Below are 17,436 nucleotides of genomic sequence, written 5' to 3'. Positions count from 1 at the left end.
CAACAGGTTTTTTATTATAATTCAGCAACTTCTTGAGTATATTACATGTTCTATAAAAAGTTTAGTGCTTATCCTTGCTAGCAGTGTTGCCAGAGCGGTTGGAGAGGGTTTAACCTAATTTGGCAAGGGGATGGGAACTGGAGTGATAGGGCAGAGGATGGAACAGTTGGTGTACAAGTAGATCCAGCGTGTTGTGAGACTGAGGAAAATTGTAATCAGTGGGATTGGTTGAAGTCCGTCTTTAAACTAAATAGTAGGCTCAACAGCTCGATAGTTTTGAAAACTGAGGATAAATTAAAAGGGAAGGAGAGATTATGAAGGACTCCAGAATAAATAAGAAGACAAAAAGTTTAGAAAGTGATAGGAATTTAACTTCACGTTTGTTTATTGTCATTTCAACCGCCAAATGAAATAACTTCCTCCAGATCAAGGTGCAAAACAAAGTACATATTTCTTACAGACAACACATAAAGTAATATTATCACAAATAAGTTAACATACAATAAGGCGCATTTATGACACAAGTTAAAAAATTAACAGCGTAACGCAGCTGGGGTTTCGTATCTGATGAGATTTGGTTGGTGACAGGGAGTTCAGTAATCTTATGGCCTGGGGGAAGATGCTATTTCCCATTCTAATAGTCCTCATCCTAATGCAACAGTACCTCCTGCGTGATGGTAGGAGGTCAAAAAGATAGCTGGACAGATAAGGGGTATCATTGACAATGCTAAGGGCCCTGCAAACAAAGCACCCCTGATATATGTCTCAGATGGGTGGATGAGAGACCCCAGTGAAACATTCGGTAACATGTGGATAAAATTGAAAAGGGTGATGAATACAGATTGGATCACTATGTCCCATTTTTTTACAACGACAACCTGTTTTCCACAACATGTGCAGCTACCCCTTCTCTCCCCCATTTCATTCTCTAATTAAGTTCCATCCTTCAATGTTTAATTCCCAACTTTCTTCCTCTGTTATTTATACCTGGTTACTCACAGAATGTGACTACATCCAATTCCCCTGTTCTATTACAGACACTCAATGCAAATAGTTTAATTCATTCTCAATAGTAGCTCTGCTCGCTATACTCTCAGCCATCGTTTTATACGTGATCTATAAATCTGTCGCAATAACATAACAGATAGAAACATGAATAGATCAGATGATCCCTTGAGCTTGTCAGCCATTAATCAAGATTATGGGGTTTTCTAACTTCTGCTTCCAGTTTCTGTAGCTTGTCTTATGCACTCATTTTATCATTAATATATACTTTACCTTTTTTTCATTTCTTACAGAACCTTTCCAAATATTTGCAACTCATCCCACCACCATCTTTGCTTCCTCTGATTTTCCTCTTTTTGCTAGACTACTGGTTTATTGTTTTTGCTATTTCCTTCTTGCCCAGAATGTGCTAATGGCCAATGAAAAAGAAGGCCTCGTCCACACTAAACCTTTTCACCACTTGCTAAGTCACTTGATCCGTTTGACTCTATGTTAACCTGCAGTCGCCTCATTCAGTAATCCAGAAATGATTACCTTGGAGAGCATTTCCTAGTTTAGCGCCTTCTCATGGTAGCTTTTAGCAGGTTCTTCTCCTTGGTTCTACCCACACTCTCTTTACCAGAGCATGGAGCTGATGGACAGCTGAGGGACGACACATCGCTGTGGTTGTCTCACAGCTCCAACAACATAGACTCAACCCTGACTTCCGGTGCTGTCCATTACTTACTCTCTCTGCGTGGGATTTCTCCCGTTTCCTCTCACATCCCAAAGGTGAGCTGGTAGGTTAATTTACCACTGTAAACTGTGCCTGGTGTGTAGATAAGTGATAGAATCTTGGGGTCTGTGGGGGTACGGTTGGGCGGTGGAGAGGTTGATGGGAAAGAGGAGAGGGTAAGTTACAGGGCAAACTGACAGAGAATTGCATCTCTGTAAGCCAGCATACCCCAAATAAAAGTAAATATATGAGCAAGGGAAATTAGAAGGCTAAGCTGATTGATGGAATACTCTGAGGGCTGGCAGCAGCTATATGGGCCAAATAATCACCTTCTGTGTTGTAAAATGAGAACTCCACTTGCCCCAAGATCCTATTTGCCCTGGTAACACCACCCTTTGGGGACATTACTGGCAAACTTAATTTGCCAAAGGGAATAGTGGAGTGGAGAATAATTTTCAAGTTCTCGCCATCAAGCCTTGCTAACAAAAATTATGAAAGTAGAAAAGTTCTAGAAAGTTAAGACTTTTAAATTAATTAAAGCTTGGATCTTGGGAAGTGTACAGAAACAATGTCACCGCTGACCTTGAAGAAATGCTCTGATTGATGCCCAACTGTATGAGGTGCATGGAGCTGGTCATCTGCTACTGCCACACATCAGTCAGTGAGATTCCCTGGTGATATCAGCAAACCACACTGGAATATTCTTGCAGGCAGAAATTCATGGAGAAAAAAGTATTGAAAATCAAGAAGCTGCAGATGCTGGAATTCTGAAACAAAAACAGAAAATGCCGGAAACATTCAGGAGGACAGGCATCATCTGTGGAGAAAGTGTTTCAGGCCAAAAAGCCTTTGACAGATGGTGACCATCTGAGTGCACCAGAAATAGACCATAATATATATAGGAGCAGAATTAGGCCATTCAGCCAATTGAGTCTGCTCCCACCATTCCATCATGGCTGATTTATTATCCATCTCAACCCATTCTCCTGCCTTCTCCCCATATCATTTGATACCTTATTAATCAAGAACCTATCAACCTCCACTTTAAATATACCCAATGACCTGGCCTCCACAGCTATATGTGGCAATGAATTCCACAGATTCACCACCCTCTAGATGAAGAAATTCCTTCTCGTTTCTGTTCTAACACAATGTCCTTTTTTTCTGATGCTGTAATCTCTGGTCCTAGACTCCGCCACTCTCCCATATCCTCTCCATGCCTGCTCTATCTTGGTCTTTCAATGAGATCCCCCTCATTCAGTGAGTACAGACTCAGAGTCATCAGACGTTTCTCATACTAACCCTTTCGTTGCCCGAATCATTCTCGTCAACTATCCCTGGGTTGTCTCCAATGCCAGAACATCCTCTCTTAGAGAACAAAACCGGTCACAATATTCCAAATGTGTTCTAACCGTTGTCTGATTGAGCCTCAGGGTTACAGCCCTGCTTCTATAATCTCGTCCTCTCAAAATGAATGTCCGATTGTGCCTCAGGGTTACAGCCCTGCTTCTATAATCTCGTCCTCTCAAAATGAATGTCCGATTGTGCCTCAGGGTTACAGCCCAGCTTCTATAATCTCGTCCTCTCAAAATGAATGTCGGATTGTGCCTCAGGTTTACAGCCCTGCTTCTATAATCTCGTCCTCTCAAAATGAATGTCCGATTGTGCCTCAGGTTTACAGCCCTGCTTCTATAATCTCGTCCTCTCAAAATGAATGTCCGATTGTGCCTCAGGGTTACAGCCCTGCTTCTATAATCTCGTCCTCTCAAAATGAATGTCCGATTGTGCCTCAGGGTTACAGCCCTGCTTCTATAATCTCGTCCTCTCAAAATGAATGTCCGATTGTGCCTCAGGTTTACAGCCCAGCTTCTATAATCTCGTCCTCTCAAAATGAATGTCGGATTGTGCCTCAGGGTTACAGCCCTGCTTCTATAATCTCGTCCTCTCAAAATGAATGCTAACATTACATTTGCCTTCCTTGCCACCACCTCAGCTTACAAGTTAATCTTTAGGGAATCCTGCACAAGGACTCCTAAGTTCCTTTGCACCCCTGATTTCTGAATTTTCTCCCTGTTTAGAAAATAGTCTACACCTTTGTTCCTTCTACCATACACTTCCCTACACTATATTGCATCATCCACTTCTTTGCCCATTCTCCCAGTATATCTAAATCCTTCTGCATCCTCCCTGCTTCCTCAACACTACCTGCTGCTTCACCTATCTTTGTATTGTCTGCAAACCTGGCCACAAAGATCATTGGCAATTTGTACAATGTGCAAAGAAGAGGTCCCAACACTGACCCTTGTGGAACACCACTAAACACCAGCATCATCATCATCATCATGTGCCATACTCTGCCAGAGCCTCGGCGACCAGCAGCCAACCAGAAAATACCCCCTTTACTCCTACTCTATGTCTTCTGCCAGTTAGCCAATCTTCTATCCATGCTAGTATCATTAGTATTAAATGGAACTATCACACAAATATTGTGGTCACTGGATGAGGTTACACCCAAGGCTATTCTGCAGAAGGTGACTCACCCCCTGACTCCACAAAGTCTACCATTCACAGATCAAAAGTCAGGAGTGTAATTGAATATTCTGTCTGGATGCATGTGATTCCAATAACAGTTCACCATCATTCAGAACAAATAGCATTGGCCTATCCACGGCTGTAAACATTCACTTTCCCAACCACAGAACCATGCCTACAGAACATAAAACATAGAGCAGTACAGAACAGGAGCAGTCCATTTGACCCACGATGTCTGTGCCAACCGTAACGCCAAATCAAACTAACCCTATCTGCCTGCGCCGAATCTGTATCCCTCCAACGGATCTGTATAAACATCTCTGTTTCCACACCTCCCCTAGCAGTGTGTCCTGGCCATCTACCACCCTGTTTTTCTCTTGCATCTCCTCTAAACTTCCCCCTTCTCACTTTAAAACTATAACATCCAGTATTTGGCATTCCAAGCCTGGGGAAAAAAGATTCTGGTTGTCTACCTTAACTGTATCTCTCATAATTTTATATAATTCTATCTAGTCAGTGCTCAATTTTCAGCTCAACTTTGGATTCTCATCTAGCATCTAGCTCAGAACCCTGTCCTCGTCTCAGTCTCACATCATGACTCAATTCCAATCACTGGCTCTCCAGTGCTTGGGTCCTTACCATCCACAGCTAGACACCTCTCAGCCTCCAGTGCTCCAGAGAAAATAATCGAGAGTTTTACCCATCTCTCCTTATAGCTGATACTCTCTAATCCTGGCAATTTATCGTCCATTAAGTCCATGCAACACCCTGTGACGTGGTGCAGGAAAGGCCCAAGAACAGGACAGCGCAGAGCCACTGTGGTTAGCAATGCTGTCTCAAACCTCCCTAATCCCTGATTCAATACTGACCCAGTTTGTATGTTTATCCTGTAACTGTGTGGGTTTGTCTGGATTTTCTATGTCCCTCCCTTATGCCAACATGTGCTGGGGTGATTAACTAACCGCTGTAAATTGCTCCTGGTGTACAGGTTGGTGGCAGGATAACGGGTGGTGGGATGTTGATGACAAAGTATGAGAAAAATTGGGGTCAGTGTGGATGAATGTTTGATGGTCAGAGCAGATGCAAGGGATAAAGTGGCTGAATAATTCAATAACAATAACAATTCAAGAACTGTTCCTGATCCCACTAAATATGTGATCTCAGATGCAGATTTAATTAATGACACATACACTATGCTGCATTGAAATTCCTTACTCATGTGAAGCTTACTGAGTGAACAATGTTCTTCATTTCAATTTTCAATCTTGTTTATTGATTTTCAAATAAAGAATATACAAATTGGAAGAGAAGTTTAACAAGTAGATAATATAAAAGACATATAAACAGCAATAGTAAAAACAGAAAGTATATGATGTCAAAATCAAATAGGTAAAACGTTATGCTGTTATATATACGATGGTTAAAAAAAACTACAACTCCTCATAGCAATCATAAAAAAAATGGAAATTTTATTGATAAGGGAAAAAAACCCACTAACTAAACTGAAACAAAAAAAAGAGAAAGAAAAAAATGGAGAGAATAAGAATGATTGGGCAGTCCAATTGAGGATAAAATTAGAAAAAAGATAGAAAAGTTTTCTTGGTGATAATGAATACAACAAGGGCAAGAACAACAGTATGGTGCAAAGAATCCAGGGAGAACAAAGGCCCCTCATATAAAACCAATCGATATTCAATTAGTCAACTGGAACTGGAGAAAGAGGGTCCCTAGTTCGGTAGCAAGCCAAGAAGCCCACCAAGGAGATGCCCAAGAATGCAGGAGACCAAGCAGCCAAGCATAAAGGAACCAGGCACCAGGTCCTGTTTAAAGGAAAGGCTTCAAAACATAGACCCTTGGAGCCTAGTCCCAGGAGGTCAAAGACAGTTCATAGTGCCTCGTTACCATCATCTGAGGATACGGATGAAGATTTGGTCAAGTCTCTAGAGTCAGATAAGAACTCCAATTTGGACTCTGTTTTGATAAAAAGACTCTCGTGAACCAATGGGGAAGACTCTGAGATCTGCTGCATTACCCCTGCTGCGTAAGGAGCCTCAAGAGTCATCCTTGGAGAGATGATTGGAGGTAGTTGCAATGCTCAAGCCGGTCAAAGTTCCTTCTGACTACAAGGATTTGGAAGGGGTCTTCAGCAAGGGAAAGTTTAGAACCCTGTCCTTGTCTCAGTCTCACATCGTGACTCAGTTCTAGTCACCAACTCTCCATCACTTGGGTTCTTACCATCCTCAGCTAGGTCTCTCATCGCACAGAGAATGCCTGTCAAAAAATGAGAACTAAGATTGTCCAGGAGACATAATGCTTTCAGATCTGACTGATTAGCAGGTGAATGAAGGAGGAAAATACATTAGCCCTTGAGAAAATTAAACCCTACCTAGACATTGTGGATGAAAACAAAAATGTGGAAATGAAGTAAGGATTGAGGCCTTTGCTGGGTGTAGAGAGAGGTGAAGGAAATATAAAGGGAAAAGGACCATGGAAGGAGAATGGGAAGCAGAAGGTGGTGATGGGCAGGTGAGGAAAAGAGAAGGGATGAGAGAGTAACCAGAATGGGGAACGGGGAAAGAGAACCAGAAGTTATAGAAATTCCCAGAAGCTAGGCAGCATCGTGGAAAGAGAATTGTTATCGTTTCAGGTCAGAGATCTCTTCTCTGTATTGGGAAAATAAGTATTAAGTTGTGGTGATATTTGGGGAGGTTTGGAAAAGACAAAGGAAACAAATCTGATAGGATGATGCCTGGGTTGTTGTGGTAATATGCCTTTACCAGTTGTGTTTAGTGGATAGGTTAATAAAACATTGGAGAGAGAGAGAGAGAGGGAGAGAGAGAGAGGGAGATACCAGAGGGGGAGAAAGAGAGAATATAGATAAAAAGAGATACAGATAGATAGATAAATAGAGAGATAGACAGACAGAAAAATATATATATAGAGAGAGAGAGAGAGAGAGAGAGAGTAGTAGCAGCAGGTTGTTGATTGCTGAGATGTAAAACCCATAAGAAATGACTGAAAATGTCTAGCAGATCAGATAGCACCTGCAGAGAATGAAATTAAGTTAATAATAATATGAATAACTGAGCAAACAAGCTGCCTGAAATTGGTGAATACAATATTGAGCTCTAAAGTTTGCAACGAAGTCAGACAAAATGGCCTTTGTTGCAGCAGCCACAGATGGAGAAGTCAGAGTGGGAGAAGTTGATTGGCAGTTGGATTGCTCCTGCAGACTAAGTGAGGGTGCCCAGCCAAGAGGTCTCCCAGTCGGGTTTGTTTGCTCCAGTATGGTGGAGACCACATTGTGGGCACTGAATGCAGTACACCAGATTAGAAGAATTGCCAGTGAACATTGCAAACTCCCTGGCCATTGCGAAGGGACTAGGTTAAAGAATAGATGTTGCATCCTCTGTGGTTGGCTGGGCAAGTTGCTGGGATACTCTCCGGTGTGCTGGGTATTTTCAGTATTCTCCTTTTTGTCCCTGGTCCCAGCAACAGCTTTGACATACAATTCACAGCTGTCCTATTCCCTTTGTTTTTTTCCACTCATTGACAACCAGACTTGGCCTATCACCAAAAACAACAGCAAGGCGGGCGAAAGCATGGCTGAGTCAAAGGCCGAAGTGTGCTGGTGTAAGGTGAAGTCAAGGTGAGGTCGGCACATATTCAAAGCAAATTTGGGGCAAGTGGAGTGGAGCAAAGTTGGCGAGGAGAGGCAGATTCAAAGCTTATCCACCTGAACTGAGAGCAAGGCTTGATTGATCTAAGTGCCTGGGCAATTTGGAAAGGTCAGGTGTGGGCCGAATCGTGGCAGCGTCCAGGCCAGGACCATAACAATGCAATGTCCTGGGTGCTTATGAGAGCTACAACCCGATGTTTAGACTATTAAAACGTGGGCCAGATGGATTGAAAAGGCAGGGTATCAGGACCAGGGGCAAGGGTTGAGCCAGTTTTGCTTGATGCTCTATGACGTTTACTCAGCTCTGCACAGGCCTGAGGCAGAGGCTGTGGCTTACTCCAGCTGTTGTAATGTGAGTATTATTAAAAGTAAGTTAATACTAATCAGGAAGCTGTTGGTAGCAAGAGGCGTGATCCGGGGTTGGCGGGGTCTTTACTTCCACTCTTTTACTCCCAGTATGCATTGTATATAGTTCCTCCACCCATGCCGCATGAGGTTCCTGGAAGCCTCTGTATTGTACATATCATTTGCCGTCCCAGATAAAGATGTTCTTTTAACCATCAAGTTGTCCAGTGGCCTTTTTGTAAAGTAGAAGTTACCACATATCTTTGGCGACGAGGTAAACTGGTTTTGTGGACGGGTCAGCCCCGTTTTCGATCAGGAGCTGTGAGCGGGCGAGGAGCCTCGTGTTCGGATGGCTGCGTTTGGAACGGTCGGTGCGTTTGACGAGCAAATCGAGGAGTGGCCGGAGTACGAGGAAAGGTTGGGCCACTTCTTCTGTGCTAATGGAATCTGAGGAGGCTACGAAGCGCTCTATTCTCCTGAGTGTGTGTAGGGCGAGGATGTACAAGCTGATATGGAACTTAGCTATGCCACGGAAACCGGGAGAAATTCCATATGACGAACTGGTCAAGCTCGTGGGGAACCACCACAATCCGCAGCCTTCGGTGATTGTTCACTGGTTCAAGTTTCACAGCCATGTCCGGAAGCCAGGTCAGTCTGTGGGTGATTTTGTGGCTGAGCTTCGGCAGCTGTCGGAGCATTGCGATTTCGGAGCCGTGTTGGATGACATGCTCCGTGATAGATTAGTCTGAAGCATTAATAATGACGCCGTACAACGCCGCTTGTTGGGGGAAACCCCACTGTTGACTTTCAAGAAAGCCCTAGAGATTGCCCAAGGCATGGAATTGGCTGCTGATAATGCCAAGGATATACAGAAAGGACATGGGGGGGGGGGGGGTCGCAGTCGGCAGCAGTGCTCCAAGTCAGGAGGGAGACTGGTAGACAGGAAAAGCGGGTGGAATGTTTTCAGTGTGGAGGAACGCACTATGCAAATGTTTGTAAATTCAAACATACTGTCTGCCATGCTTGTAGCAAGAGGGGACATTTAGTTAAAAAGTGCAGGAGCATAAAGGGTGAGGTTAAGCCTGGGCAGGGGAAAGCTCAACAGACTCAGGCAGCCTCACACCGCCTAGGAGAAGCAGACGGAGAGGCAGCGTGTGTCTACAACATGCTTGGGGTGGAAACGGATGAGGGACCACCTGAACCATATTATGTCACAGTCACTGTCAAGGGAAAGGACATTAAGTTTGAGATTGATTCAGGGGCTACTGCATGAGTCATTAGTGAAGAGACCTACAGGAGGACATGGGGATCCAACCTGCCTCCCATCAGACCGTCTAAGCTCCAACTCAGGACCTATATGGGGCAACCCAACACAAGGAAATCTGCAGAAGCTGTAAATTCAAACAACACACACAAAATGCTGGTGGAACACAGCAGGCCAGGCAGCATCTATAGGAGAAGCAATGTCGACATTTTGGACCGAGACCCTTCATCAGGACTAACTGAAAGGAGAGATACTAAGAGATTTGAAAGTAGTGGGGGGAGGGGGAAATGCGAAATGATAGGAGAAGACCGGAGTGGGTGGGATGAAGCTAAGAGCTGGAAAGGTGATTGGCGAAAGTGATACAGAGCTGGAGAAGGGAAAGGATCATGGGACGGGAGGCCTTGGGAGAAAGAAAGGAGGGGGGAAGCACCAGAGGGAGATGGAGAACAGGCAGAGTGATAGGTAGAGAGAGAGAAAAAAAACAAACAAACAACTAAATATGTCAGGGACGGGGTAAGAAGGGGAGGAGGGGCATTGACAGAAGTTAGAGAAGTCAACGTTCATGCCATCAGGTTGGAAGCTACCCAGCCGGTATATAAGGTGTTATTCCTCCAACCTGAGTATGGCTTCATCTTGACAGTAGAGGAGGCCATGGATAGACATATCAGAATGGGAATGGGACGTGGAATTAAAATGTGTGGCCACTGGGAGATCCTGCTTTCTCTGGCAGACCGAGCGAAGGTGTTCAATGAAACAGTCTCCCAATCTGTGTCGGGTCTCACCAATATATAAAAGGCCACACCAGGAGCACCGGACACAGTATACCACACCAGCTGACTCACAGGTGAAGTGTCACCTCACCTGGAAGAACTGTCTGGGTCCCTGAATGGTGGTGAGGGAGGAAGTGTAAGGGCAGGTGTAGCACTTGTTCAGCTTACAAGGATAAGTGCCAGGAGAGAGATCGGTGGGAAGGGATGGGGGGGGACGAGTGAACAAGGGAGTCATGTAGGGAGCGATCCCTGCAGAAAGCGGGGGGGGGGGGGGGGAGGGAAAGATGTGCTTGGTAGTGGGATTCCGTTGGAGGTGGTGGAAGCTACAGAGAATTATACGTTGGACCTGGAGGCTGGTGGGGTGGTAGGTGAGGACAAGGGGAACCCTATCCCGAGTGGGGGTGGCGGGCGAATGGGGTGAGAGCAGATGTGCAGGAAATGGGAGAGATGCGTTTGAGAGCTGAGTTGATGGTGGAAGAAGGGAAGCCCCTTTGTTTAAAAAAGGAAGACATCTCCTTCATCCTGGAATGAAAAGCCTCGTCCTGAGAGCAGATGCGGCGGAGATGGAGGAATTGTGAGAAGGGGATAGCATTTTTGCAAGAGACTGGGTGGGAAGAGGAATAGTCCAGGTAGCTGTGAGAGTCAGTAGGCTTATAGTAGATATCAGTAGATAGGCCGTCTCCAGAGATGGAGACAGAAAGATCAAGGAAGGGGAGGGAGGTGTCGGAAATGGACCAGGTAAATTTGAGGGCAGGGTGAAAGTTGGAGGCAAAGTTAATGAAGTCAACGAGTTCAGCATGGGTGCAGGAGGCAGCGCCAATGCAGTCGTCGATATAGCGAAGGAAAAGAGGGGGACGGATACCCATATAGACTTGGAACATGGACTGTTCCACAAAGCCAACAAAAAGGCAGGCATAACTGGGACCCATACAGGTGCCCATGGCTACACCCTTGGTTTGGAGGAAGTGGGAGGAGCCAAAGGAGAAATTATTGAGAGTAAAAACTAATTCCACTAGACCGAGGAGAGTGGTGGTAGAAGGGAATTGGTTAGGTCTGGAATCCAAAAAGAAGCGAAGAGCTTTGAGACTGTCAGGGTGGGGGATGGAGGTATACAGGGACTGGACACTCATGGTGAAAGTAAGGCAGTGGGGGCCAGGGAACGTAAAATCATTGAAAAAATTCAAAGTGTGAGAAGTGTCACGAACATAAGTGGGAAGAGATTGAATAAGGGGGGATAAAACAGTGTCAAGGTATGCGCGCCTCATTTAGGGGTGTTATGTGTGGATATTTCGGCCGGGGGCTTTTTTTGGAGATTTAGACTTCGCAGGCCCCTTTATGGGACAGATGTTTCTTGTAATGGTAGATGCGCATTCCAAATGGATCGAAGCTCACATCATGAGCAACATCACAGCCCCCTGAACCATAGACAAACTCAGGCAAGTGTCTGCAGTCCACGGGTTGCCAGACACTCTGGTCGCTGATAATGGCCCAAAGTTCACCAGTGAACTGTTCGGTGAGTTCATGCGACAGAATGGCATTTGTCACATTCAGACGGCCCCTTTCCACCCAGCCTCAAATGGTTTGGCTGAGTCGGCTGTTCAGACAGTGAAGGAAGGCCTGAAGCGGATGACAGGAGACTCTCTTAGTACCCGGCTTTCATGTTTGCTGTTTAAGTACTGCCTCACACCACAGACTACGACTGCATGCACTCCAGCAGAGATGCTGATGGGGCGTAAGCCTGAGTCAAGATTGGACCTGCTGCGCCTCAACATGAAGGCAAAGTGGAGGGAAAGCAGGAAAAGCAGAAGGAGGGACATGATCAACATGTGTGAGACAGACAGTTAAAACTGGATGACAATGTCTATGTGAGAAACAATCAGCAATGGCTACCTGGTGTTATTCTTAAGCAGAGTGGTCCAGTCTCCTATGTTGTTAAGCTGACTGATGGGCGTGTTTTCCGCAGACATCAGGACCATGTGCGCCTGCGTCATGATTCCGGCTCAGAGGTAGACAGTTCCCTGGAGTTTCCAATGGTGAGACAGACTACTGGGGAAGCATGTTCACCAATGACTTTGCTAGAGGGAGACACACTGGCAGAGGGGGCAGAGCCCCCTGAAAAGGATGGACATTCTGACATGGACACACAGACCCCTCTTGTGTCCTCAACACTAGATCCACCCAAAACACCCTCACTAGCGGTGTCTGCTGGGTCACCGGGGGTAGTGAGTAGATCACAGTGCCCTCACAGACCTCCTGACAGACTGAATCTTTGATTGGATAGTTTCTTTTGTTGCTAGATTGAATGTTGAATTTGCCATGTTTTTTAGGTGTTTTTGTATTGGTAACCTGTTGCTAATGATACCACTGTTTTTATTTCCCAGTTCTTCTATATTTGGGGAATGTTGGATTTTAAAGGGGGAGAAGTGTTGTAATGTGACTATTATTAAAAGTAAGTTAATACTAATCTGGAAGCTGTTGGTAGCAAGAGGCGGGATCCGAGGTTGGCGGGGTCTTTAATTCCGCTCTTTTACTCCCAGTATGCATTGTATATAGTTCCTCCACCCATGCCGCACGAGGTACCTGGAAGCCTCTGTATTGTAAATATCATTTACCATCCCAGATAAAGATGTTCTTTTGGCCATCAACTTGTCGAGTGGTCTTTTTGTAAAGTAGAAGTTACCACACCGACTGCTCTGGGTTTAGTGCCTGTGAGCTCCCAGACATTTACTCACCTCTGCGTAGGCCTGACGCCTGAGGCTGAGGCTGTGGCCTGCTCCAGGCTTTCTGTCTGTGGACTCACTTTTGGTCTAAATCTGTTTGCTTACTTTTCTTGTTTCCTCAGTTTGCATTTTTTTCTCTGGTTCAGCACATTGGGTGCTTGATGGTCTTTTTTTATATATAAGTTCTTTTGGACTTCTTTGCTTTGTGGCTGCCTGTTTGGAGATAGAATGCACGCATACTTTGATAACAGTTGTACTTTGAGCTTTGCTATTTCCTTTCTTCCGTCTATCCCTCCCCTCACCATCTCTGCAACTTCACAGTAGTCGCCTCACTTTCTCAGATCTGATTAGGCTCTTTGAGCGGAAGAGTTAACTGCTTCTCTTTCTGCAGGTGCTGCCTGACCTGCTGAACATTTCCTGGATTCTCCCATTTTATTACTGGTAACAAAACTAAATCTTCAGATTCACTCCATAGTTCAATGTTCTCACAAAAGATTACCTCAGTGTTGTGTCCAACTAGGCACTTGCTTCATGTACAAGTGTAGTCACAGTGCCATCTAGAGTCTTATTCCCATCATATTACATAAATCTAAGCCTGATTTAAAAAACATGCACAAGTGACGGAATTAAAAGATATTACCAGAGCCTGATAATTTTTCATCCGAAGTTTTTAAGGAAGTAATTGTGGACTCTTTACCAAAAATCTTTAAACATTTTGAATCTGGAGCAGCAGCTGGATGACCTTCGACTCATATGGGAGAATGAGGCAGTCATAGATGAGAGCTACAGGAAGGTAGTCACACCTAGGCTGCCGGAAGCAGGTCATTGGGTGACAGTCCGAGGGGGGAAAGTGAAGGTGAGTAGACAGATTGTGCAGAGTACCCCTGTAGCCATTCCCCTGAATAATAAGTTTACTGTCCTGGATGCTGTTGGTGAGGACAACTGACCAGGTGTGAGCCACGGTGGCAGGGCCTCTGGCACTGAGTCTGACCCTGTGGAGCAGCAGGATGGGACGGAGAAGAGGAGAGCTGTCGTCATTGGAGACTCTATAGTCAGGGGAGCAGACAGGAGATTTTGTGGACGTGAGAAGGAAGCAGCATGGTTTGTTGCCTCCCAGGTGCCAGAGTCCGGGATGTCTCTGACTGGGTGCATGACATCCTGGTACAAATGGGAAAGCAACCAGAAGTTGTGATACATGTTGGGACCAACGACATAGGCAGGAAGAGGGATGAGGTCCTGAAGTGTGAGTTTCGGGAACTAGGCAGAAGGCTGAAGAACAGGACCTCAAGGGTGGCGTTCTCAGGATTGCTGCCAGTTCTACGTGATAGTGATGGTAAGAATTGGAGGAGATGGTGTCGTGGTTTCTCGTGCCCCACAAATGATTAGGAAACGCAGAAGATTCTTCAAGAAGGGTTAAACTTTAATTTGCAAATCAAACCTGAGACAGTCATTGAGCTAGTCGCTGATTGCCCACCGATCTTTGGACATAGCATGTTTTATAGCAATCTCCTGGTTTAGTTGCATTAGCATATCCAATCGGTCTATAGTTGCGTATCACACGTACATCCGCCACTATTGTTTCTACCCATTGACTTAATCATGTTCTAATTTACATCTCTTAGCTACCTCTCATTAACACAACATTGTCTTCTACATTCTTAGGATTTCATTCTCTAGCAAATAGCAAGTTTACATTCTTAATATTTCATGACTTAATCATGTTCTAATCTACATCTCTTAGCTACCTTTCATTAACACACTATTGTCTTCTACATTCTTAATATTTCATTCTCCTGCTAAATTGGGTACATGCATAGCAAGTAGCAAACTCAGACTACATAATTTTGGTTACTCAGCAAACAATGCAACTTTTATGCTCCAATAATGGCAGTTGAATGCGTGGCTGAGGAGTTGGTGCAGGGGGCAGGGTTTTAGATTTTTGGACCATTGGGATCTCTTCTGGGGAAGGTGGGACCTGTACAGATTGGATGGGTTGCATCTGAACTCGAGGGGGAGCAATATCCTTGCTGGTAGGTTTGCTAGCATGGTTCGGGAGTGTTTAAACTAATTTGCAAAGGGGTTGGGACCCGGAGTGATAGAACAGTGAAAGAAGTGCATGGAGTAAAGCCAGATCTGACATATAGAGAGGCTTTGAGGAAAGAGCAGCAGAATAAAGGGTATAAAGGTAGTAAGGTAGTAGGGCTAAAGTGCGTGTACTTCAATGCAAGAAGCATCAGGAACAAAGGTGATGAACTGAGAGCTTGGATGCATACGTGGAATTATGAGGTAGTGGCCATTACAGAGACTTGGCTGGCACCAGGGCAGGAATGGATTCTCAATATTCCTGGATTTCAGTGCTTTAAAAGGGATAGAGAGGAGGGAAAGGGGAGGAGGGGTGGCATTACTGGTCAGGGATACTATTACAGCTGCAGAAAGGGTGGGTAATGTAGCAGTATCCTCTTTTGAGTCAGTATGGGTGGAAGTCAGGAACAGGAAGGGAGCAGTTACTCTACTGGGGGTATTCTATAGGCCCCCTGGTAGCAGCAGAGATACCGAGGAGCAGATTGGGAGGCAGATTTAGAAAGGTGCAAAAATAACAGGGTTGTTATCATGGGTGACTTTAACTACCCTAATATTGATTGGCATTTGATTAGTTCCAAGGGTTTAGATGGGGCAGAGTTTGTTAAGTGTGTCCAGGATGGATTCCTGTCACAGTATGTTGACAGGCGGACTAGGGGGAATGCCATACTAGATCTAGTATTAGGTAACGAACCGGGTCAGGCCACAGATCTGTCAATGGGTGAGCATCTGGGGGACAGTGATCACCGTTCCCTGGCCTTTAGCATTATCATGGAAAATGATAGAATCAGAGAGGACAGGAAAATTTTTAATTGGGGAAGAGCAAATTATGAGGCTATAAGGCTAGAACTTGCGGGTGTGAACTGGGATGATGTTTTTACAGGGAAATGTACTATGGACAAGTGGTCGATGTTTAAGGATCTCTTGCAGGATGTTAGGGATAAATTTGTCCCGGTGAGGAAGATAAAGAATGGTAGGGTGAAGGAACCATGGGTGACAAGTGAAGTGGAAAATCTAGTCAGGTGGAAGAAGGCAGCATACATGAGGTTTAGGAAGCAAGGATCAGATGGGTCGATTGAGGAATATAGGGTAGCAAGAAAGGAGCTTAAGAAGGGGCTAAGAAGAGCAAGAAGGGGCTGAGAAGAGCAAGAAGGGGGCATGAGAAGGCCTTGGCGAGTAGGGTAAAGGAAAACCCCAAAGCATTCTTCAATTATATGAAGAACAAAAGGATGACAGGAGTGAAGGTAGGACCGATTAGAGATAAGTGGGAAGATATGCCTGGAGGCTGTGGAAGTGAGCGAGGTCCTCAATGAATACTTCTCTTCGGTATTCACCACTGAGAGGGAACTTGATGATGGTGAGGACAATATGAGTGAGGTTGATGTTCTGGAGCATGTTGATATTAAGGGAGAGGAGGTGATGGAGTTGTTAAAATACATTAGGATGGCTAAGTCCCCGGGGTTTGACAGAATATTCCCCAGGCTGCTCCACGAGGCAAGGGAAGAGATTGCTGAACCTCTGGCTAGGATCTTTACGACCTTGTTGTCCATGGGAATGGTACTGGAGGATTGGAGGGAGGCGAATGTTGTCCCCTTGTTCAAAAAAGGTAGTAGGGATAGTCCAGGTAATTATAGACCAGAGAGTCTTACATCTGTGTAGGGAAAGTTGTTGGAAAAGATTCTTAGCAGTAGGATCTATGGGCATTTAGAGAATCATGGTCTGATCAGGGACAGTCAGCATGGCTTTGTGAAAGGCAGATTGTGCCTAACAAGCCTGATAGAGTTCTTTGAGGGGGTGACCAGGCAAATAGATGAGGGTAGTGCAGTGGATGTGATCTACATGGATTTTAGTAAGGCATTTGACAAGGTTCCACATGGCAGGCTTATTCAGAAAGTCAGAAGGCATGGGATCCAGGGAAGTTTGGCCAGGTGGATTCAGAATTGGCTTGCCTGCAGAAGGCAGAGGGTCATGGTGGAGGAAGTACATTCAGATTGGAGGGTTGTGACTAGTGGTGTCCTCCAAGGATCAGTATGAGACCTCTATTTTTTTGTGATTTTTATTAACGACCTGGATGTGGGGGTAGAAGGGTGGGTTGGCAGGTTTGCAGATGACACAAAGGTTGGTGGTGTTGTAGATAGTGTAGAGGATTGTCGAAGATTGCAGAGAGACATTGATAGGATGCAGAAGTGGGCTGAGAAGTGGCAGATGGAGTTCAACTCGGAGAAGTGTGAGGTAGTACACTTTGGAAGGACAAACTCCAAGGCAGAGTACAAAGTAAATGGCAGGATACTTGGTAGTGTGGAGCAGCAGAGGGATCTGGGGGTACA

The 17,436-nt window shown here is 45.1% G+C and overlaps 1 protein-coding gene across 1 annotated transcript in view; it reads right to left on the bottom strand.

The window, feature by feature from the left end:
* Positions 1–17,436, bottom strand: part of musk (muscle, skeletal, receptor tyrosine kinase) — a 257,472-nt gene that overhangs the window by 208,215 nt on the left and 31,821 nt on the right. Inside the window, exon 2 of the mRNA XM_059974823.1 lies at positions 2,303–2,487. Coding sequence (XP_059830806.1) covers positions 2,303–2,358 — 56 coding nt within the window. The 5' untranslated portion in view covers positions 2,359–2,487. The remainder of the gene's footprint in view (positions 1–2,302; positions 2,488–17,436) is intronic.

The sequence above is a fragment of the Hypanus sabinus genome, chromosome 7, assembly GCF_030144855.1.
Source record: "Hypanus sabinus isolate sHypSab1 chromosome 7, sHypSab1.hap1, whole genome shotgun sequence".
Taxonomy (NCBI): Eukaryota; Metazoa; Chordata; class Chondrichthyes; order Myliobatiformes; family Dasyatidae; genus Hypanus; species Hypanus sabinus.
Note: the sequence above shows the minus strand (reverse complement) of the source record. Positions and strands in the feature narration are given on the sequence as shown.